Consider the following 22,526-nt stretch of genomic DNA (forward strand, 5'->3'; position numbering starts at 1 on the left):
TGTCGATCAGCACTAAACTGATTTTTCTGTTGTTTTGGTGCCCTATGTTCATAGTTGAAATATCGAGATTTTCATGATAACCGAGGATCTCAAATGTTTCGAAGATATATGTTGTGGTTAGAAAATAATCGACTACGGGTCAATTGCACTAAAAATTCCTAAAAACTACTCGGTAGATTAGGTCACACTAAAATCGCATTAGATCGAAATTAACTGCAAATTTAAACCCGATTTCAAAATTGAAAGTTCAGTTATGTCACGACTTATTTTAAGAATGTCTACTCATCATTTGAAAAATTTTCGGTGATTTTGGGATTTTTATGGAAAATCGATTCGGACGTTTTAGAAAACGAAGGAAATTCAGATTGGCCGAATTGAAGAGATTTTCGACTTGCAAAACGAGCTCCTTGGCGAAGGGGATTTGTATAAATTATGTGGGCTTTTTCTACATCAAATTTGGATACCATGGGAGGGCAGCATCATTTTGGCTTCAATTTGGATAAATTATTTGATTAGAAAGTATTGTTGGACCAAAAGATAAGTTTGATTACTTTTGGGGGGACCAAGCATTAATTTTTGGATAATCTTGGTTGGCATTTCCCTCTCTCTCTCTCGTTCAAGCTTGTTGAGCACGCCTTGACCGCCGCCCCTCCCTCTTCACGTTTTTGAGCTTCTATCTTTCATTCGCTTTCATTTCCCTTTTTTCTTTTGAATCCATAGCATCATCTTCGTCTCTGCCGCTTGCTTCCATCTCTACTCACCCAATAATTCTTCTTCTTCCCCTCATCCACGCCATTTGTCCACGAAGTAGCCTCCCTCAGTCAACACTTCCACCCACAGAAGCCATTAGTTGACCCAGCAGTTGCCTCGCGTGCCCACACGTCCCACTTCCTTTGGCCTTTCCTTTTGCTCGCACAACTCCAGCAATCGAAGCAAGATGCAGCTGTGTCCAACAATCCGCCAAGGTCTGCTATTCGCGAGAAGTTCCATCGAAGCTCAGTTAGAATTTCAGCCATTGTTACCTCCTTCGAGCAATCCATCAGCTGAAGAAAAAAACCGAGCAGCAATTCTTCAGTGGGTAGAAAGTTGCGGACCAATTTTTGGGCCCGATCCATGCTCCGTTGGCATTGCTGTTTTGGGACTTGTTGATCCTTGTCGCATCCCCGTCGTTTTGATTCGAGCGGATCACGTATCAAGTGAGTTATCTCACTAAACCTCGATTAATAAGTTAATTATACTTAGAGGGTAATTAGATTAAGTTAATTAAGGTTTAGGTGGATAGTTAGATTAAATTAATTATTTAAATATCCAATTTTGTATGTTAGGTTGTTAATTTAGGTTAATTAAGGCTTAGATAGGTTGTATTAATTATTTAGATTGGTTCGGAAATTTTCTAGGCCCGTCTCGGTATTTAATTAGGCAATTTCAGCCTAGGTTAGCAATTTTGGCATTTAATTGAATTATTTAATTAATTTTGGTAATTATTTAATTATTAAATATTTTCTGGAAACTAGATCGGAATAGCCGGTGATCAGAATTTCTTGCTGATAGCAATGGTGTGTTTGGTTTATGCAATTGGATGCTAATTTGTGCAAATTGAGTGTTGATTGGATTTTTGGTAATTTATTCCAAAAATTGTGAATTTCAATATTTATTTAGGAATTCTCAGGTGTTGGATTTTAACATCGAAAATAGTTTTATATATATTATATAAAATAATTGGATTTTAAATTGGAGGATATCAATTTTTCGAGTTTGATTTGACCGTGTACCCACACACAACTATTTTCATTGAGTGTTTTTAATATGAAGAAAATAGGCTAGGATCACTATGTTAATGGAGATATTTGAGTGTAATGCACGGTGTTCTTGGTTGAGATTGATTGGTCGTGTGTTGGTTAATGAAAACCCGTCTTGAGCTTTTAAGCTAGATATTACCCTTTATGGGATATCCATTTTTTTTATCGCGACTCGCAATAGATTCTGGACCTACGCCTCTTTGGGGAAGCCGTTTATTAAGATATAGACATCACCATGCTCAATGGTGGTGAGACGATGCCTAGCTACGCCAAAAGGACACCAAACTTATGAGTAGGTGACTCGGGTCGAGTAGATTATGGATCTACGCCCCTTCGGGGAAGCCATCTATTAAGATATAGACGTCACCATGCTCAACTGAGGTAAGACAACGTCTGGCTACGCCAGAAGGACACCGAACTTATGAGTAGGTGATAACCTTAAGGGGCAAATTAACAATTGGAACGTATGAATAATTGATTGAGCTAATAAGACGTTTCAATTGTTGTGTGCATTAATAATATGCATTTGAGATATGAACTGTACTGACGTGCAAGAAAGAACTGAGGCGAGGTAAGTTCCTTGTTCTCACCGGGTGATTGTGTGGCTAGGTGACCTTTGGCCTATTTCCTTTCTAATAAGGGTTTAGAGGGTAGACTTATTGAGACATTATCTCACCGGCTATTGTATAACCATCTTCAGGTTCTTAGATGGTGGTCGTGGAGGACCGAAGTCTGGAGGTGGAGTCTGAAGGATCGACGTCCGTGTCTTACTAATATGTTGTAGGATAGCTTCTTTTGAGAGTTGATCATTTTGTAGGTTTTTACCTAGACTCATTTTGTATATAAACCCAGTTGTTTATAAAAGTGTGCTTTGGTGAAATGTTGCGTTGCTTTTGTTGCGACCCGATCTCGCCGCCCCTCGAGAATGTATCCAAGGAAGGGAAAGGTCAGGTTTAGGGGTACTTTGATCACAAGATCGCGAGCTCTCCCAAGCTCGTACCCCGCGCGACAGCGGATTTATTTTGCAATCTAGGTATTTAACAACCTAAGAATATACATGAGCCACCACTAGTCTCAACTTTGGGGGTCGGCTAGAAACCCAATCGAGGGTCGGGAGTGTTCCCTCGATTTCTACGCAACCAGATATCCAGGTTCGGGGACTTGGATTATGCTAATATTGCTATTAGTGCCATTTCGGTATCTAAACAAGTATGTTGTGTTTTTCCTAACATGTCAATGCGTTTTTTTTACATTTTCAGGATCATCAATTCCTAGACTAAGTGATCATGCGTGATTGATCATTTTCATTCTATTCTATTTCTGAGAAATGAAAGGAAATCAAACAATGAAAATGAAAATTAAATTGCTAGACATGAAATAAACAATCAAGATACAACAGTAAACCTAATCATGCAATTCTAAAGAATATAAAAGAGAAAACAATCGAGAAAGAAAGGAAACCCGCAACTCGTTGGGTTTTATACAATGCATAAAATCCGAGACATATGTCGGGAAAATGAACATTACATGATAACAGTCGGAATGGACATCGACCTTCACCATCTTCACGCCTTCTCCATCTTCGGGATCCTAATTTAAACCTAGCTTAGGAAACTTCTAGCTAAATGCATACAATGTAAAGAGACGAGCAAACGCATCAAAACAATCAAAAGCAAGACATTTTTTATATTCAAAAAGAGTGACTAAAGTTATAAGGTCTCTGGATCAAATTCTAGGTGATATTCCAAATAAATCTCATAGAGACACTATCATCATATCAACACATGAATTTCTAAAATTCTAAAAAAAAACAAGTCAATCCAGAATAGAGCATAGTAGCATGTCACACGGTCATTCTACAACATATTGAAAGCAATTGAACAAATCTACTATCTCATCTTAAGACTAACAGCAACTAGCCACAGAAAAGATAGCATTTCTATAATCGAATCAACTTCAAAAATCAAAGACAGCACTTCATTATATATTGTACCAAAAAGCACGTGAATTTATAAAATCCTGGAAGAGATCAAGGTCAATCAAAAGTAGAACAAAGCAGCAAGGCAAACATACAACCATTTTTTTATGCAGTTTTTATGTGAAAGACAACTTTCATGAAGGACCTAATCCCAAACTCCTCACACAAAAAAATTCGTACCAAAATCACAAGTATTTGAAGCTATAAAAACAAAGCATGTATTCTAAATCAAGACTATTTCCAAATTTCACTATCAGCAAATTCACGCATGAACAGCAAATATCAAATGCAATTAGCCAAATGGGTGCATGATATTCACATCAAACGGGGTTCAAATATGATAATGACTCTCATGAAAGATTCAACTCCAGCAAAGCATGTTTACTAACTCAAATTTGAACACATGCATCAGGTCTCAAACAGGACAGATTCTGGACTGAACTTTGGACATGTGAAAATCATATCAAATGAGATTCAATCAGGGCATTCTATAGCTCATTGGAAAGATATTCGAACCATCTTCGACTTTCATGAAGACTTCGAACACAGAAAACCACAACAACCAGCTCATATTAAGTCATTTGCACAGAAGGTCAGATCAGTAAAAAGAAACAGAATATCAGAGCAGAACAACTATTTAATCCCACAATATTCCACTATCATGAAACATCGATCCATGAATCTAAACTCCACTCCACCAGCAGTCAAATCCTCATTAGATTCAAATAGATTGTATCTTGCATCTCTTTAAGGAAAAGCACCATCAGGCATTCACATCTCATTTCCTAGATAACACTTGTATTTGCTATGAGAATGAGCGGATACTATGATCTGATTATGAAGCATTCCTACAATTATGCATAACAAGACACTCTTTAATGTTAGAGAAGCCAATCAAGGAGACATTCATAGTATGACAAACAGGGACAGTACCTCCTTAAACACTATGAAAGCAAGTTGCAACAAGCATACTTCTGTAGTAAGTCTCAACTGATGGACATAGTCTTTGCCTGGGAATAGGGACTGCCTAGTCATAATTTCACCAAGTATGCAACCCACAGACCAAATATCAATCGCAACAGTGTATTTTGAACAATTAAAGAGCAGTTCTAGTGCATGATACCAGCGAGTAACAACATGCTCAGTCATAAAATTCGTTTCAGATGTAGTCCTAGCTAGCCTAAAAATCTCCAATTTTAAGGTCATAATTCGCATTTAGAAACAAGTTACTTGGCTTCAGATCGACATAGGACAACTAGTTCATACTCAGTACAAACAAAAGGACAGCAAGCTTTGAGCACAGTAAAGATTATGAACCTGCGTTTAGCTTAGGCATTACATCGAACATTGAATAGGCGCAAGAAAAACGGGGAGCACCGAGACTGAGCTTGAGTATGGATTCAAAAGCAATCAACATCCAAGACCTCACAATCACAGCATGCATATAGACAAGGCTGAGACCCACACGAACCAGACAACGGCGGCCCGGTCTGACGAGCCTGAAACAAGGCACGAAGAAGACATAAAACAAGGCGATCGGTCGAGGGTTCCTACCTCGGACGGGAGATGAGCTCGAAGATTAGGTTATATTCGTTCGCCTTGTACACTTCCGAGTTCCTCAAACAGCCGTTCCAGCAAGTCAAATTCGGCGCACAAGACAGAGCCGAGAGAAAATGTTCGAGTCAGAGGGAGCGAATGGGAGAGAGAAACCAGAGGCCAAAAATTTTAAAGGATCGACAGAGAAAGAGAGCTCACCATCGAGCGAGTGACAGAGCCGAGAGAGAACCGGTTAAGCGTCCTCTCACTACCGTTGTTGCCGTCACTGCCGATGTTGCCGATCGGTCTCGGAGCTCTACCCTTAGACCTGAGCCAAGACCTCCAAACTTGGCGCGGATCCGAAACCCTGCACCTCGAGCTACGGAAGGACGCGTTCCGCGACGAGAGCGTCTGATCTCCGAGAAAGAACCGGATCCGCTGCCGCTGTCGTCGTCCCTGTCACCTCCGCTGATCGGCTTCGGATCTGAGCCCCTCACCTCGAGCTCCTTCGCTGGCGGTTACTCTCAATTGAACCATCGAAGAATCAACTTCCGGAGATGTCTGCCTTTCAATGACAATGAAGCTGCTAGCTTCGATCTCGCTTCAGGAATCACCGGACGTGAAGAATATTGAGTTCAACTCCAGTACGAGAGTTGTTCCATGCCGATCTTCATTCTGTTAGCTATAACAGAACACCAGCAACTTCTGATGGCTAAATCAGCAAGAGTAAAATCCTTCGAATGGATAACGAAGTTCAAGGAGATTGTTGGAGAACCGGATCAATTTTCTCCACAAAATGCAGAATCGCTAGCCTCCATTGTCTTTCGGCGAGAAGAAATCCATGGATTATTCGCACTAGAGGGAGAATAACTGGAAATCCTCGCTCGAATGAAACAAAACCAGAAAAAGAAAGCCTCCCTGGAGAGAATTGCAGAGAGGATTTTGTGAAAAAAAATTCTGCTCGAGAGAGAATGAGTGGGCGGAGAGAGCCTCAACGCTGAAAATTCCCCAGCCTCTTGAGCGAACACTTGTTTCGCTTTTTCCTTTTGTGCCGAACGTGGAGTTGTCGAGAAGAGAGAATTTTTAGAGAGAGAGATATAGTGAGAGAAAAGTAGATCCCCCAAAGAGAGAGAGAGAGAAAAAGAGGTCACGGAAAGTCCCCTTATATATATTTTTATTTTTCTTTATTTTTCTCTCTTTTTTTTTTTTTTTTTTTTCGTTTTCCTTATTTCTTTTTTTTTCTTTTCATTTCATTTCATTTTTTTTGTTTTCTTTTGTTTTCTTTTTTGTTTTCTTTCTTCTTTTTTTTCTTCTCTCTATTTTTTCTTTTCTTTTTTTTCTTTATGTTTTCTTTTTTTATGTTTTCTTTTTTTCTTGGCTCTTTATTTATTTTTTTGTATTTTTGCAAAATGGATGATTAAAATGTCGACGAAAATTTCGGATGTCAACAACTTTCCTATCTCATGTTGTTTGTTGTTATGGGTTATTGTTCGCTTCTGCATGTGCATTAAAAATAAAAGGATCGGTAATTAGTCTTGGGAAGTCGCATTTGTATCGATCGCAATGGGATGTGCGCGTTCTCGAGGGTGGGGGTGTGACATGAATAGTCTGGAAAGCACAAGTGTCGAAGTGTGTAGGAGAAGAAGAGAAAGTAAGAAATCTCTGACAAGTGCAGAAGATTTTCCTTGAGTAAGTCGGTCATCTAGGCCTATAAATAGGCTCGTGGTCGCCCATTTTAAGCTGGCAGACCAACAACTTCAGCTCCTTCTCCTTCCGTCTGTAATTCCCATCAAATAATAAAAGCCTTCCCTTTTTCCCTCCGCTTCCTTAGCCGTGAGAGTCCACTTTTATTTACACATTCTTCTGCTGTCCCCTTGCTAAGTAAAATCTCACATGCATACATGAAACTATCACTATTAGCTTCCGCAAACCTTCAGAAATATTGCACTTTATTCATCGAGGTTAAAAAGGGGAAAAAAATGAAAAAAAAAAAATTGAAAAACACAACATCTAGATGCTCGGTTACATCTGTCACCAGCCATACACTTCTCAAGCACCCTTATGATGTCCAGATGATGTGCAGAAACCGTAGCTATGTTTGAGGGGGCGAGTTGTGCTTCAGAACGACAAAGAAGAGAAAAGCCAGGCAAGCAAATAAGAGGGACAGAGCGGACAAGATGACCATGTCGGTTCCTATCCTGTCATAGCTCAAACTCCACAAGGAGGCCAACCTATCCCATGCATAAGAACCGTCGGGTAATTTTTGGCAACTGCAATCTGATACACACTCTTCAGTATTGCAGTAGAAACTGATTGACGTCATCACGTCTACAGCATATTGGAGAGGGTTGCTCCAATACATCCACCGGTAGAACCTTATGTCCAATGGCATGACGACTACTCCAGAAGCCGAAACCCACAGTGATGTCACAATCGACACAGCAAATGCAGCTAGTGTAGGCACTGGGGCTAGGAAAGTAATCATCATTCCGAAGTATGTCATGCAAATTGTGAACACAAAGAGCACAGTCCAGTACATCATGAAATCATGGATGGAACCGGTTGCAACTCCTGCCATAACATTCCCGATTCCTACCAATGCAAGAGTTGCAATGAAGAAGTATGGAATTTCTCCCATTGCCCATGACAGAGGATAAAAGATAGGATGGTACATCCCTGCTCTCTTTTCTCTAAAGTACACTAACCTGTCTGTGCCAATCTGAGGAATGACATTATTTGCTGATATGACTCCTATGAGAATTACTTGCATATATATATAGAGGGAGCGCGAAGTCAGGCCATATAAATCGTCATATTCAATCTTCCAATACAGGGAACCCATGAGAAGACCAATCACGATGCACCCTGTAAGTCTACCATATGTGTACTCTACATTTCTCCACAGGAATCTTTGAGTTCTGAGTAGTACCATTAGGGCTTGCAGTGTGTATGAAGCAGGATAAACAGAAGAGGAAACCTTGGAATTTCTATCCTCAGTTAAACTGTTTATACTGTTGATTTCTCTGTTGTTCATTTCATGCAGGGAACTAGCTTGGTAGGCCCCTGCAAAGTTTATCGATGGTGTCGCTCTCTTTTTTATGCCTACTCCAAGAGTCGACATGACAAAACTAACTGGACTCGCTCTTATGGAATTGCGGGGAACTTTCAAAACTGATAAGAAATAATCTAGCAGGTCACTGCAGTTGGGTCCTGTTGGGCCAAAGTATGCTTGCTGCCCTTCATGTGTCAGAATTAGGGCCAAGTCGAAGAAATCAAGTGCGCGGGCATTAGGGTGTGCTAAAGTGGCAATAATAACTCGCCCTGAATTGGAAACTTGAGAAAGAATAGTGAGGATACTTGAGGTACCTCTGCTGTCCAGTCCTGATATTGGTTCTTCGAGAAAGAGAATACTTGGATTAGCGGCGAGTTCAACAGCAATGGTAATCTTTTTGGCTATCTCAAATGTTTTACCGGTGGCATCACGAAGGGAACCAACTAGTTGATTTGAGTAAGGCAATAGATCAAGTTGGTCAAGGACTAGCTCCACATGGATGCGACGATTCGTAGAACTGATTGTTTGACTGAGACGGAGTGCCGCACTGAAATGAAGGGTCTCACGCACTGAGAGATAAGGTTGGTGTGCATCGAGCTTCTCTACGTAGCCAGTAAGTCTAGAATAGGCAGCACCCTTGTCCCAACATTTTGCCTGGAGGCTGCCCTTGAGGCTACCCATTGAAGGTGCCCTCCCAGCCAAGCATTTTAGAAGAGTAGATTTACTTCCTTTCGAACCACCCATCAAAGCAAGCATGTTCTTAGGCCTAGCAAAACCCGTGATGTTGCTGAAAATTGAAGAGCCATCTTTCATGTCTTCATCGTACCTTATTTAGGGAGAGTAGGGTGTTAGATAGTGTGCAAATGGGTAGAGCAAGCAAATATAAACTCATATAGTCAATATAGCATGGGAATACGTAAAAGGAAAATGCCAAGGGGATAAGATATACCACATGAATGATAGATCATCAAAAAGGAGAGTTATTGGCTCTACAGAAATGCCTAGTCCATTCCTCTCCATATCGATGCTGAACTGCTCTACCCATTCTTCAACTCGGCCATTGTCCCTTATGTTTCCATCTCTTTGTCGTCCAGAAATTTGAGAAGCTTCAAAACTATTGGTTTGTTCATTGTGACTTTCCAGTGACTGAAACTCCCTCTCCATGTCCTTTTTATAGTTGCTGATTGTTGGGGACGATCTGATAGAGGGTAAGGATTGGCTAGTTTCTGTGAATTCTATCTTCTTTAGTCCTAGTAATCCGAGGAAGTTGGCAATGAAAGTCCACCCAATAAGAACGACATAAGGGAGCCAGGGGTTTTTAGCATCTTCAGACAGCTGATAATATTCCAGGTATGCTTTTCCAACGGTCATGTCAGGGAATTGAGCACAGAAGGCAAGTTGGAGTTGGTAGCCAGAGCAAGGATCTTGATAGTCATTTTCAAATTGAGCCTTGCAATATAAGACGTTGGCCCAGTGGATTGGGTTCGCGTAGACTAGCCATTTCCAGTATACTGGCACATTGGATGGGTAAATCGGAAAACCACTGAACAGCAGGAAGATTGAAACAACTAGTCCTGCCAAAAAGATGCAATTTTTGTGAGCTTTTCAGTTGATGCAGGATTAGATTAAACAAAGCAAAATGACCTCACCATTTTGTGCCCTTTCCATCTAATTTTTAATGAAAAAGCATTGTGATTCGGATCCTTAAAGGAGATGACTATACCTGCCAAGGCATTCCCAACTTCTGGGATTGAGGAAATCGCACTGAGAAAGAAAAATACTGCTGATCCGAAATATGCGACCAAGAATAGGAGTAGCAAATACTGGAAAAATGGTGCTCCATTTCCTGTTAATGATAGCCCGGTTAGAAAATAGGCACCTACTGTATATGCTATTGCCTGCACAATGTAAAAGATATGTTGGAGTTTTATCTCGGTTCTCGAATATGTTAAATTTAAGAAGGAAACAAACTAGGTGGCGTACTTCCAATAGGGTCTGCGGTAGGTTGACTATGCAATGGGCAACGACATAGGAGGAGACCCTGTAAAATCTCTGAGCCTTGTGCTTGTAGAATATTGGCCTCTGGAGCAAATAGATAGGAAGCTGCACCAAATTTATGAGCATAATGCTCATTGTGGACACAAATCCGAGGGACCTTACTGAGTTCATATGCCGTTGGTTGTAATTGCTGCCAAGCTTGTAGAATAGTGTTCCCACAAATAAGCCCAGTACAATTGCCTGCAAAATTAACGTATGTGCCACTAATTTCTTGAATGGAGCAAACTTCACGCAAAAGTGGATCTCATATAATTTCTATCATTCTGTGAACTTGGCTCTCACTTAAACATGTTCCTTGAGGTAGTTAAACTTAGGATCTTATGATAGCATAAGTTTGTGACCTGGAAAAGCCTCAATTTGATTATAGCATGAAGCCTCTTTGTGATCTTGAATTGCCTCTTGATGAGTGTTTGAGTAGACTCCCACCACGTCTGGACGAACGGCCTCCGGAATTGCTTCAATTGAGCTTGGTTCTCATCTTCCTACACGATGAGAAATTATTAGCTGTTATGAGCAGGCTAGTCATTTTCTTTCTTTATATCATGCTCAACTTTCTCAAGCATTTCTTTGCATTTCATTCATGACACTCTTTTTTTTATCAAATTTATCTTATTGCACACTGAGGCTCTTAGGAAAGAAGACCAAAAAGCTGTAGTCGCAAAAGATGTCTCTCATACCTCTTCTTTGTAACGCTCAACTTGGAGACGAATATACCCTCTCGCCTGCATTAGGATGGCGTATACGTGTGAGGCTCGCTCATGTTGTGGCCTTTGGGGTCCAACTGAGAGATATTGCGTTTCATCATTGTTTATGGATATTGCGGTCACTACATCCCCAACCTGAACTCTCCCGGTACTTTCTATTCCCCCTAAATGCACTATTTTGCTTGATAGCTTGGCAACCACCAATTCTGCAGCAAAGTAACAATAGTCACCCACATCTTAGGGTTCGTCATATGTCGATATATGACTTTGGCTGCTTAAATTGGCTGATATGGATGTTATTGACATGAACAGACTAATAGTCATGTTTCGCAACATTCAGGGCTGCTCACCTGTCGCTTTTCTTGGCTGTGCATTAACTGCACAATGGTACTTGGATGGTGTCTTGAAAGTCAACCCAAGTCCCGCCTCGCTGTCTACCCAATAGGTATGCTTTACCTCATCTCCATGCACAATCCTCAGTATGTCCTTGTAGTGATCTGAAGCGTTGTAGCACTCAATAAGCTCCTCTAGAGTCGGGGATGTTGCTTCCGGTGCCATATACTTGGACCCATCTCCGGCTGCTATGTCTTCAAGAAACTCATTTGATTCCACATGCAATGGTTTTATGTACCTGCACATGATGTCAATGACATAATGTTGGCTCTACGCTAGCAAAAACCATCACAACATTTAACCGTACACCCAAAACTCATCCGCATACTAACCCGAATTTTGTGAAGTATGGGATGGCGTCATGGCGACTACCTTGGAAGAGAACATGGCCATCACTGAGCAGTATAACTCGGTCAAAAAGATCGAATATTTCTTGGGAGAGTTGGGTCAACGACATAATTGCAGATGAATGCTGAATTCTGCTGATGGTGCGTAGGGTGTCGACTAGGTTGTAGGTGGCTGCAAGATCAGAACTAGAAAATGGTTGGTCATAAATCATGACAGAGTATGTTCCGAGTGCCAATTCAGCCGTTGTGAGCTTCTGGCGATCGAAATCAGAGAAGCCTTCTCCGGTTAGTTTGTGCTCAACTTCCTTCAAACCTAAAATTGCTAAAACATACTCCAAGAATGGATCTTGGCCTTCCACTAGTGCATGTGCAAAGAATTTCCTCATCTGAGGAGTGAAGTTCTCTGGCTGCAGACCCTGGGTACAATCCCTTGCAAACTCAAGTGTCTCTCTAACCGATAAAAATGGAATGTGCCTGAAGATTTACCAGAAAAAGGGTTGAGGCTTACAATCAGAGAAAATGCTGTTAATTAAATCAGGGCATGACCATGTGCTTATCTGAGATTAGACAAAATTTAAAGCGTAAGCCTTGTCTAATCTTTATTCAGGCGATAGAAGACTCACTTGTTAAGTTGGCCATTGACATATGCAATGAGTCTGCTACGGCATACATCAGTAACGGATTTGTCGGTGTACATCACCGAGCCTTCCAAGCTCGAGTTAGGAGTTACTTTAGCTTTGCCTGCTAGGATTTCTAGGAGGGTGCTCTTTCCACTTCCTGCAAAATTGTATATCAAATGGATCATCACTCGACAGAAATGTTTGCTATTATTGACATTACTTGACTTATTGATTGAGAGGTGGCCTCTTCAAATTTATCATTCGATAGGTATCATTGCAGTATTAGAGGAAATTTTCATCTACCCGGAGGTCCTAGTAATAGAGTCATCGAGCTCGGCATGATGTATCCATCCACTCCCTCTAGGATCTGCATCCGTATCGAGCCTTTTCTTTTAAGTATAGTCTTGATCGGCCCTAAGAAACATCCCATCAATTTATTCCCGAAGGTTGCATATCCTCCAGAGGAGATTTGACAGTTTCTAGAATATTTAATGCCAGAGAATCGAACCACCTGCAAGACAATTCAATATTTACTAAAACCGTAAGAAGCTGCTTATGTCAATGAATCGTTGGATAGATTCATGTTTACTTTACATTCATGTTCTGTTTCCGGCGATTATGCTCTGGTATCATAATCACATTCTCACTTTGGGTCTACTTTGTGCGTAATCAGGAATGATCTTTAGCTTACTATGCAGAGTTTAAATGGAAAACTACATGGCCATCGACAGTCACAGTTTCATTTTATTTTGGCTAACAGACAACGTTAAATTTTCATTTATAACGTATGAATGCGTGGCCGGCCATTTGCAAGAATAGGTGAAGACATTTAAAACTACGGTCAACTGGAGCACGAATCACTTATTGTATTTGATATTGTCGATTGAAGGATTACAAAAATTTGTGTCAAAGCCTGGGGCCCGATAAGGAAATATCTGTCACAATCAGGAAGAGAAAAATGACAAAACGAGGAGCTCCAGCCAAGAAACAACTAAGATGCCACAGATATCGCATCACATGAATACGCTGTGATCATAATTTCATGCTCATATATTAAATATTCCTTAAGTTCGCGACAAGACTATCGTGCTCTTCGATGAAGTTCTTAGCGTGTAATAGAATTTGTGCTGTTGAATTCCGAAAAAGGGCGGCCGAGATCGCCTCTTGATTCTTCGTGATCTATATGCTATCGACGTTCTCATTCAAGTTGAGTATATGAACTGTCGCAGAAATTGTCTGGACAAGACTGGATGGCATTTAGGGGTATGCAAAAGAATCGGGACTTGCCCAGACCGTTTGGAAGCGGACCGGAACTGCTCGGAACCAGTGATTTTTGAGGGAATTGGTCCGGTTCCCGATTCCAATTTATGGTAACTGGTGGGTACCGATCTAGTTCCCAGTTCTATGGGCGGATCCACTTACTCGGACCGAACCAATTATATTATAATAATATATTCATTTTTAATATTAAAATAAATTTCGAAATTACAAATTGGCAAACCTAAATTTTAGGACTTTATCTCCTCTTAAGGTTTTCATGTTTTTTAAGAATTTAGTAAAGTGTGTAAGTTGCTTTTTAGCAACTCAACAAATGGCTCATTCAAATGATACTTCTGGGACTCACATAGGACACTATGTTCAAGAATATGTGGAGTATCGGTAGAATTGTTTCTACAGAAAAAAAAATCAGTAAAGCAAATGTTGTAAGAGATTGAGCATTGTTAGGGGATAAAGGAAAAGACGATCTATATATGACAATCATCCATAACTTTGAACTTAAAGAATATTTTAGATTTCAACTGAAATGATTCAAAAATAGGGGAAAAAAAAACCTTTGGTAGTGTTTTCCAATAAAAATAAAGAAAGATTGTACCCTTAATTAAGCCGGTTCGATTTAAAGAAGAATACTCACGGCGGGATTTGGAAAACGATATTATTATTGGTGAGACCGGTTCCATGGATCCACCCGGGAATTAGACCGGACCGGCAGTTTGGTTCTCGGGTGAATCCATGCAACTAACGGATGGTTCCAATTGGAATTGGTCCTTAGCGTGCAGTTCCTAGTTCTAGGCCGGGACTGCTCACCCGGACCATGCACACCCCTAATGGCATGTCATGGTTTATAGATGGCACGTTAGAGAATACAAAGAGAGTCACGTGGCATTTTACCTGTTGAGGGATTGGGGGTGTGATCTTGGCCATGTCCCGCAGATAACTCACCAAACCATCCTTCAGCAAGTACTCCATTCCCAGAAGCTCCTCTGACTTCCTCCTCACATCCTCATCTCCTACGTTCTTGATCTCCTCCACTTCGGAGATCACGTCGCCTTCTACTACTTCTCTGGTGAACGCTCTTCTGGCTTCGCTCCTCAACCCGTGCCTCTTCAAGCTCTTGTACATCCTTAACGCCAAGTGCCTTGCAGTCTCCGGTGACGCGCTCTCTATCTTCCTCCCCACATCCAGGGAATCCAGGGATGACGCGGCTGAGAACCTTGCCGGCATCAGTGTTGCAGTCCCCGGGACTGGTAAAGTGATCACGCTGGCATCGCTTCTCCTGGTGTGCTCGCTGAGGAAAGACCGCCTCGGCTCATCAATCTCGCTTACATAGTGGTCTTCTTGCTGCCCCCACAACACGTTTGACGGCAGACTCGCCCAAAAATCGTTTGCCATTTTCTCACTACTGAAAGATCAGAGTGATCTTGAAACACCAGAGATTGAAGCTTGTCTTTCTTTTGGCGTCTTGATAAGCAGCGAAGAAGACGATGGCCTTTATATGACCCTAGAAAACCTCGAATGTGACTTGAACTATAGCCGTGCTGTAATATGAAGTATTGAAAGAGAGAGAGAGAGAGAGAGAGAAACTATAGCCGTGCTGTAATATGAAGTATTGAGAGAGAGAGAGAGAGAGAGAGAGAGAGAGAGAGCAAAGTAAAGTCCAAGTTCAATGAATCGCCACCTTGGAAGATGAAGAACGGGGGACGAGAAGATGGGGACGAATGCGGTGTTTTACCACTATATTTTACTTGACCAACTCCTGGGGGATAGTTCAGTAACAGCTTCATGAGGAAAAGTGTTAAAAAAGTCCAATCTTAACTACCAATGATTCCCGTTTTAAAGTTACGTGGGCTCCGGCCCAAAGCATATACTATCATCGGCAAGTGAAGCCTGAAGTCAGTCCTTACAACTACAATTATTGAATTTGAGTGCCCCTCTAGTCAATTTTCACCTGTGATGTTTTCATCATCTCCTTCTGAATTCGTAAGTAAGATGAAACAGTTTTGTCCCAATAGTCTATTTTACAGCATTCCAAGATGTCATATGTGACAAAAATTGCTTTCTATTGTTTTTTTTTAATGACCCGGGAACTGCTGTCGGCCGGCAGCTTAGACGTAAACTCGGGGCGAACTGAGCCACCATCACAGACCTAGCCACGTTTGAGTCGTGTGAACGTGACGCTTCTAGAATTCGAACTCCTCCCCTTTGTGAGAGGGAGGGAGCCCAAAGTCAACTGCGCCACTGGGGGGAAAGAATACATAAGAGGAGTTAAAGGTAAACATTCATAACTTTAAAGTGAAAAGATGCAAATAGTTTTGATTAATTCGGGCTAGAAATGTAATTGACAATCAAATTAGGTTTGTTTTATTTCACAGACAACGAATGTTTTAGAAAACATGTTTATTAATGATTATTTGTACCGTTTAAAATATTTAGCTAATGAAATATTTTTTCACTATCAACAACAATTTATGTATGAATATTTTTGTGGACAATGAAAGTATTTTTGGTGCATTTATTTTTGTAAGCGATACAAACGATCATTTTTAGGAAAATGATTTCAAATTATTCATTTTCCGCAAAATAAATGGACTCTACTAAAGAGTATTTTGGATGTAAAAATGGCTTAGTAAATTGGTTGGGAAAAGAATTTTGTTAGTAAATTAGTCACATTGCACATATGTAGATTCTTAGACGCAATAATTTCTTTTTTGTGAACAGTAAGCAGAATTAATTTCTGGTAAAGTGGTCAAGTCATATGCAATAATTAATAACAATCTTTAATATCATTTAGTAAATGAATTGTTTAAATCGGCTTTAGTAAACATTTGCTGCTGCCGTCACTGAATTTATCTACAAAATATTGTTAAAATTACTTGTGTTAAAAAAAAAGTCTATGTCTGTCGACCATGGTTGTTCAATCTAATCAAAGCGAAGTGTTAGATATTATAATTCGATCAATTTCCTTATTAGAAAATAATTGATTGAATTGCCGTTAAAATTTATTATTCATGACTCAGCTTGAGTAAGCTAAGATTTTCAAGCTCTATTTCAAACATTGAGCTTCTTGATATGCTCTTGCTTAATTAAACTATATCCTAAAATTTGAATGGTAATACAAGATATAATAGGCATCATAAAATGAGAAAATTATCCAATTTTTTTAAACTTATTATACTTTTATCAATTTAGTTTTAAATATTTCAATTTTATAAATTAAGTTCATGATGCCAATTTTGATTGTAAATTGCTGAAGTGAATGCTGACTGTGACTATCCTACGGTCATGGTTGGTGTAGGACGATTCTTACCACCATTGATGTAGACATTTTTAAATAATTTTTTTGATTTTTTAATTCTTTATGGTTTTTTTTCTTTCCATTTATTTAATCTTTTTTTTTTTTTGGTACTATGGATCGAGGGATGGCAAGGGTCAGCGACCCTTGCTGGCACGAGGTGAGGGTGTCGTGGCCCACACAAGCCAAAGCGAGGGCATGCCCCCACCTTTGCTTAGACTCGGTGAGGGTTCCAATGCCTTTGCTCAGGGTTGTTGACAGTTGCAGCACCCTCATTGGACTTGGCTAAGGTATTGCGTACCCTCGATTGGTCAGTGAAGGTGTTGTGGCTGTGGCATTATTGTTGTGGCCAGCTAGGGTGTTGGGAGAGGGCCGCCAAGCCCTTGTCAAAAACAGTGAGGGCCGCGAGCCCTCACTAGCAACAACGAGGGCTGTGAGCCCTCATCCAATTCGAAAAACAAAAACAAAAATAAAGAAAAGGAAAAGAAAAAAAACCAAAAAACTAGATAAAATTTATAAAATTATAAAATTATTATTAAAAAAGGTCAACTCAGTGCCGGCCATGCTATGTAAAACAGCCAGCATTCACTTCAGTAATTCTCGGCTAAAATAGTCACATGGACTTAATTGGCAAAACTTAAAGTTTTAGGATTGAATTGATGAAAAGTGCAATATGTTTAAAAAATTTTGGACAAATTTTCCTCATAATTTATATTTACTTGGAAATATCCATCATTTCGATGAAGTCTTGGTTATTATCTCTCAATGCTGGCAAGAGAGCAGCTTGGTCTGTAGAAATTTCGAACCGGACTATTCGTGATCAAAATAGGGGTACGAAAATTGCACAATTGGAATGTACTAATTGCGGCATATTTATGTCCAAACGATTTTCTTTCTTTCTTTTATATTTCCTTTTTGGCTAAGACATGTCTCAACATACGTACTTGATTTATATATAACACAAAATCCATCCAGTCGACAGCCAAAAAGGCCTCATCTTCTTTTGCATGTCTTAGTACCATTCTCACTTCATCACTCTTCATCTTCTTCTTCTTTGTACCTTCTTCCTTTGCAATTTCCCAAGATACAAAACATATCATTTGCCTCCCGGCGAAAATCCCGGACTGCTGCACGAACCTCTTGGAGAACAATCCGCGCACTAATTCAGCGGATGTTCCTTTGCTTTCGCTCATCTCGATCGAATTGACCATGAGCGAGGCGGATCTCATTTACCAAAATTATGCTCGAGTTCGTGACGGGACCGCGGATCTATCGGTGCGAAAAAGGCTGTGAGATCTGCCTTTCCATGTACCAGAAGATCAAGGGCGATTTGAACAAGTGCCATCAATATTCGACAGAGAGATTATGAGTAAATAATTCGGGCAAAGCCTAAGGTCGTGGATGTGCTCGAATGCAACGGCGCACTCGATCCTAGCTTCGCCGCGATTTCGGAGGACATGCCTGACACACTCGACATGGTGACCGGGGTTGCTGTTTACGTGCAAAATCATTAGGGAGGATGATACATGTAGGGAATTGGTGATTTAGAGCCTTTTGAAGAAATAAATCTCCCTTGTTGATTCGGCTTCCGTTGATTCTTCATTATTTCTTCTTTTATGTGCAAAGCAGATGACTTAGGAAACAACAAGTGGTAGCGCCATGGCGTGGAAGATTTTGATTTACATATATAGAAGATCTGGAAATTAATTAGGTAGGTCTAAAATGAGGTGTGTGAAGCTTTATCCTGAAATTACATATGGTGTGCATTAGAAAAGACTAATTTATTTCATTGCTGGATTGAAATTTATTTTTCAGTAATTAGTTAGGTAGGTACATATGTAACGTCACTTGCTTTGTCAACCCTAAGATGCCGTCGTATTCGCTTGTGACTATTCTCTCGTCGCCTTTTGTCGCCTTCTTTTTGCCTTCTTCCAATGCGATTTCCCTGGAAACGATCTCCGCTGCGATAGGCCCTGAGTTCCGCAGTCGTTGTTGACCCAAGTTATGGAGCAACCCACGCGGTGGTTGTTGACCCAAGTTGCCTTACCCACGGAGAAAAGAAGCATGATCACTTGATTATCGTCGCAATCAATTCCAGACAAGTACTATTGAAGGCAAATCTAATGCAAGGTTCCATAATTGGGCCATCCGAACTTGTTGAGGACGTGACGAAAATTGAGTCAAGTTTGATCAGTCATTAAGGGCCTATTTGTTAAAAAGTGTTTTCGTTCCCCTAACAAAAAAGAAGAAGAATAGAAACGTGTTTAGTAAAATTTTTGTTCTTAGGAATAAAAATCTATTTTTTTTCTGAAAACAAATTTAGAACAGAAATAAGAAGTAGAAAAAAGTAGTTTTTTGTTTTCGGGAACAATTCCAAGAATCAATTTTTCTCTCCTTTTTTTCTTCTCTTTTTTCTTCTTCTCTTTTATTTCCTTCTTTCTCCTTTTGGCTGATCGTCGGCCTCGGCCATGGTCAGTGATCGGCCGATGAGGGCTAGCAACTAGCCAATGAGGGCCGGCGACTTTGCCGGAGCGTTGCCGGACCTTGGCGAGGCTGACCTCGCGTCGCTTGGGCGAGGTTGAGCCTTGCCCGTGGTTTGGCGAGGCTTGCCTGGCCACCGAGGCCACTGGCGAGGCTCACCCTCACCCAAATCTAGTGAGGCCAAGCCTCGTGACGGCCTGGCAAGGCTCCGGCGAGCTCACTAGACCTCGCCCAACCGATTGCGAGACCACCACCGTGGCTAACGACCGGCCACAAAGGAGGAAGAAGGAAAACAAAAGAAAACAGGAAAAAAAGAAGAAAAAAATGGAAAAATAAATAAAAATATATATATATATATATATATATATATATTGAAAAATTAAAAGAAATGACAAAATTATACAAGTTTACCAAACACATTTCAATTCTTGGAATAGAATTTTTTTGCAGTTTCAAGCACGTTTTTAGACTTAGAAATTGTTCCCGGGAACAGAAATAGAACAAACTATTTCTATTAAAAAATTGTTCCCCGGAATAGAATGGTTATCAAACGCGTCTTGAATGAGTCGAGCTTGAGAACCGATTCTATATTCAAAACCATCACCAGTTATGAGTAGCATATTAAGATGAAGTTGGGCGCCTCATCAAAATGTTAAACTAAGACCAATCTCTCTGCCTATCTATCAAAGACTAACGGTAAACCTCTCCATCAGCTCCTTGAAGGCTATGCATCTAGTATTTCGCAGAGAAAACTCTAAATGAAATACGAGAAATCCAGTCCGGTGACTGCTCCTTGGAAGACCGTTAAAAAGGCATGAAATCCGACAATACTATGAATGGCACCAAGGAACGCAAGACAGAGAAAAGTTGCTTAGAAAGAATTTACGACACTTGAGTCCAATGAACTCACGTCTGTTTCAATCCATTACATTATAACATACATTCCAACGCTTGGAGAGTTTGAGGTTTCGCTTTCGGCTTTAATTTTCTAAACATACTTTTATGTGGCATTAAGAATGGCCTGTCACTTTTACGTTGAGAGCACTCGGGCGCGAAATGAAAGGCCACATCACATCCTTCGTTTTGTCGGTTATTGTTATACCTTCTTTAACATACCTAACATAGCTGGTCGTGTGAAATATCCAACCAACGAGATTGCGAAAACTATAATACTGTGAACCTGCCAACTAAGGCCACTTTTAGTTAGGAACTGCCATGGAAGCTTTTTGGGGAGTGGGTGGGTGGATCATGATGGAACTGCCCCAAAAAATTGCATGTGTCCCTCGGTCCCTCAGAAGTGAAAAAGAACACATCCTCCTTTTTGGGGTGACTGATTTTGGAACCCTCTGCCTCATCTTGAAATGCCTCTCACCTCACCTACTCTTTTGTACATTCTTTTGGCCCAACAGGAGGGAATGAAGCTGAAACTGTCTCTCTGCAAGAAAAGCTTGGTCTTCCCAATGCAATTTCCCCACAACCCACATCTGACGAGCTCTAAATATTCTCCTCCAGGCTTTACTCTCTCTCTTTGTCATGCATGCCCAAGTGCTATGTGCACCCTCCACTATTCCCAGACACCAACGAAAGCCAATCCTATATTGGAACTGGTCGGTCTTGTGTCATTATTATAATCCTCCCACAAGGACCGACCCTCCCAAAAAGTAACCTCCCACTAACCAACTCTTTTCCTAGTATAAAAACGGCCCGGAACTCCCGGCAGCCTCTCACACATCATCCTCCAAACTCTCGAAACTGGCCACTGTCTGTGTGTATTTGAAAGAACAGCCTCGCAACTTGTTCCGGTGCCTCAACGCAAAGTGGTCATCACTTTCGCAGGCTCAGGATAGCTCCACACAACTTGATTTTCCTGGACTTCCCCAGAACGTGGGTTCATCTTTCTTTTGCCTCTTTGCTCACTTCAGAAAAGCACAGCCCTGTCATAATCTGAGTCAGGTTCCTTGAATCCTAGGAAAAATTGAGCGTGAACTCGAATTACGGCTACGCGCCACACCCTAGTGGAGAAAGGAGCCTATTATTCTAGGATAGTGATAGTTTGGGTGACTTCTTTAAATAACTACACATTGCTCCCATAACCTCAGTCACTCATCTTTCCCCAAGTTTGCAAATCTCTTCACCATGACACGCTCACTACTTTCCCTTGCCGTGCTCACTTTCTTGTCACTCTTCGTGTTGCTTCCTCCAACTGATGGGAGGACTCACAGTCACCTCACGAAGAAGAAGGATTTGCCTGCTGTGTCTCAAATCTCGGTAACACCCACACCAGCACCCGAGCCGGCCAATGCTGCTAGCCCCAGTTACAGTGGTGGTGATGCAGAACCCATTTCCACATTCAATGTGCGAAAATTTGGTGCCAAAGGTGATGGAGTCACCAACGATACGGATGCGTTCAAGATGGCCTGGGACGCAGCTTGCGACGCCGAGTCAGCCACTCTGCTCGTTCCTCGTGGCTATTCCTTTATGATACAGTCTACGATTTTCACAGGGCCTTGCAAAGCCAACCTTGTTTTCCGGGTAATTGTTGATGACGTCCTCGATTAAATGAACGAAGGGTGCAAACACTTACCAGCGTTGCAAAACAAAGTTGAGTCAGCTTCGCGGGGTGTCCAGATTGTGAGCTCGGTAAAAATTTTCCCTCCCTCCTTTCTTCTTTTTTCTCCGCTCTTCTCTTCCTCTTTTTCCCCCGAGTGGGCTCTCGGTCTTCACTCTCTCTCTCTCTCTCTCTCTCTCTACGTTGCTTCCTTATAATTGAGCTGAAGGCCCCCTTGTCCCCTTTTCTTTGACTTTTCAACCCTTTTGTTCTTTCTTTCTTTTTATAACTTTTTACTTTTCAAAGCCCATATTTCACACTAAGATTTTCCAAAAATGGATCACCGTTTTACAATCACTTCGTCCAAACAAGACCGAAGTTGCCTTCCGTTTGACTAATGAAATTGTCGAATCATTGTCATAGTAAATTGAAGTCTCTTT

The 22,526-nt window shown here is 40.9% G+C and overlaps 1 protein-coding gene across 1 annotated transcript; it reads right to left on the reverse strand.

Moving 5' to 3' along the window:
• Positions 1–7,405: 7,405 nt before the first annotated feature.
• LOC104416492 (pleiotropic drug resistance protein 1-like) lies at positions 7,406–12,253 on the reverse strand. Its single transcript, XM_039299731.1, has 8 exons — positions 11,853–12,253; positions 11,478–11,758; positions 11,101–11,333; positions 10,765–10,905; positions 10,349–10,603; positions 10,089–10,263; positions 9,315–9,939; positions 7,406–9,191 (listed from the first exon to the last, which is right to left on the reverse strand). The coding sequence occupies exons 1-8, from the start codon at positions 12,251–12,253 to the stop codon at positions 7,406–7,408; spliced, it is 3,897 nt and encodes a 1,298-aa protein (XP_039155665.1).
• Between the last annotated feature and the right edge of the window lie 10,273 nt (positions 12,254–22,526).

The sequence above is a fragment of the Eucalyptus grandis genome, chromosome 8 (assembly GCF_016545825.1).
Source record: "Eucalyptus grandis isolate ANBG69807.140 chromosome 8, ASM1654582v1, whole genome shotgun sequence".
Lineage (NCBI taxonomy): Eukaryota > Viridiplantae > Streptophyta > Magnoliopsida > Myrtales > Myrtaceae > Eucalyptus > Eucalyptus grandis.

Bases quoted from the DNA above. Each gene is read 5' to 3' on its own strand.
- LOC104416492 (XM_039299731.1), bottom strand. From the start codon at position 12,253: ATGAGGAAATTCTTTGCACATGCACTAGTGGAAGGCCAAGATCCATTC. The intron at 11,334-11,477 runs GTGAGCAGCCCT...ACTTTGCTGCAG, and splicing joins ACAGCCAAGAAAAGCGACAG to AATTGGTGGTTGCCAAGCTA. The intron at 10,906-11,100 runs GTATGAGAGACA...CTCATCGTGTAG, and splicing joins TTGAGCGTTACAAAGAAGAG to GAAGATGAGAACCAAGCTCA.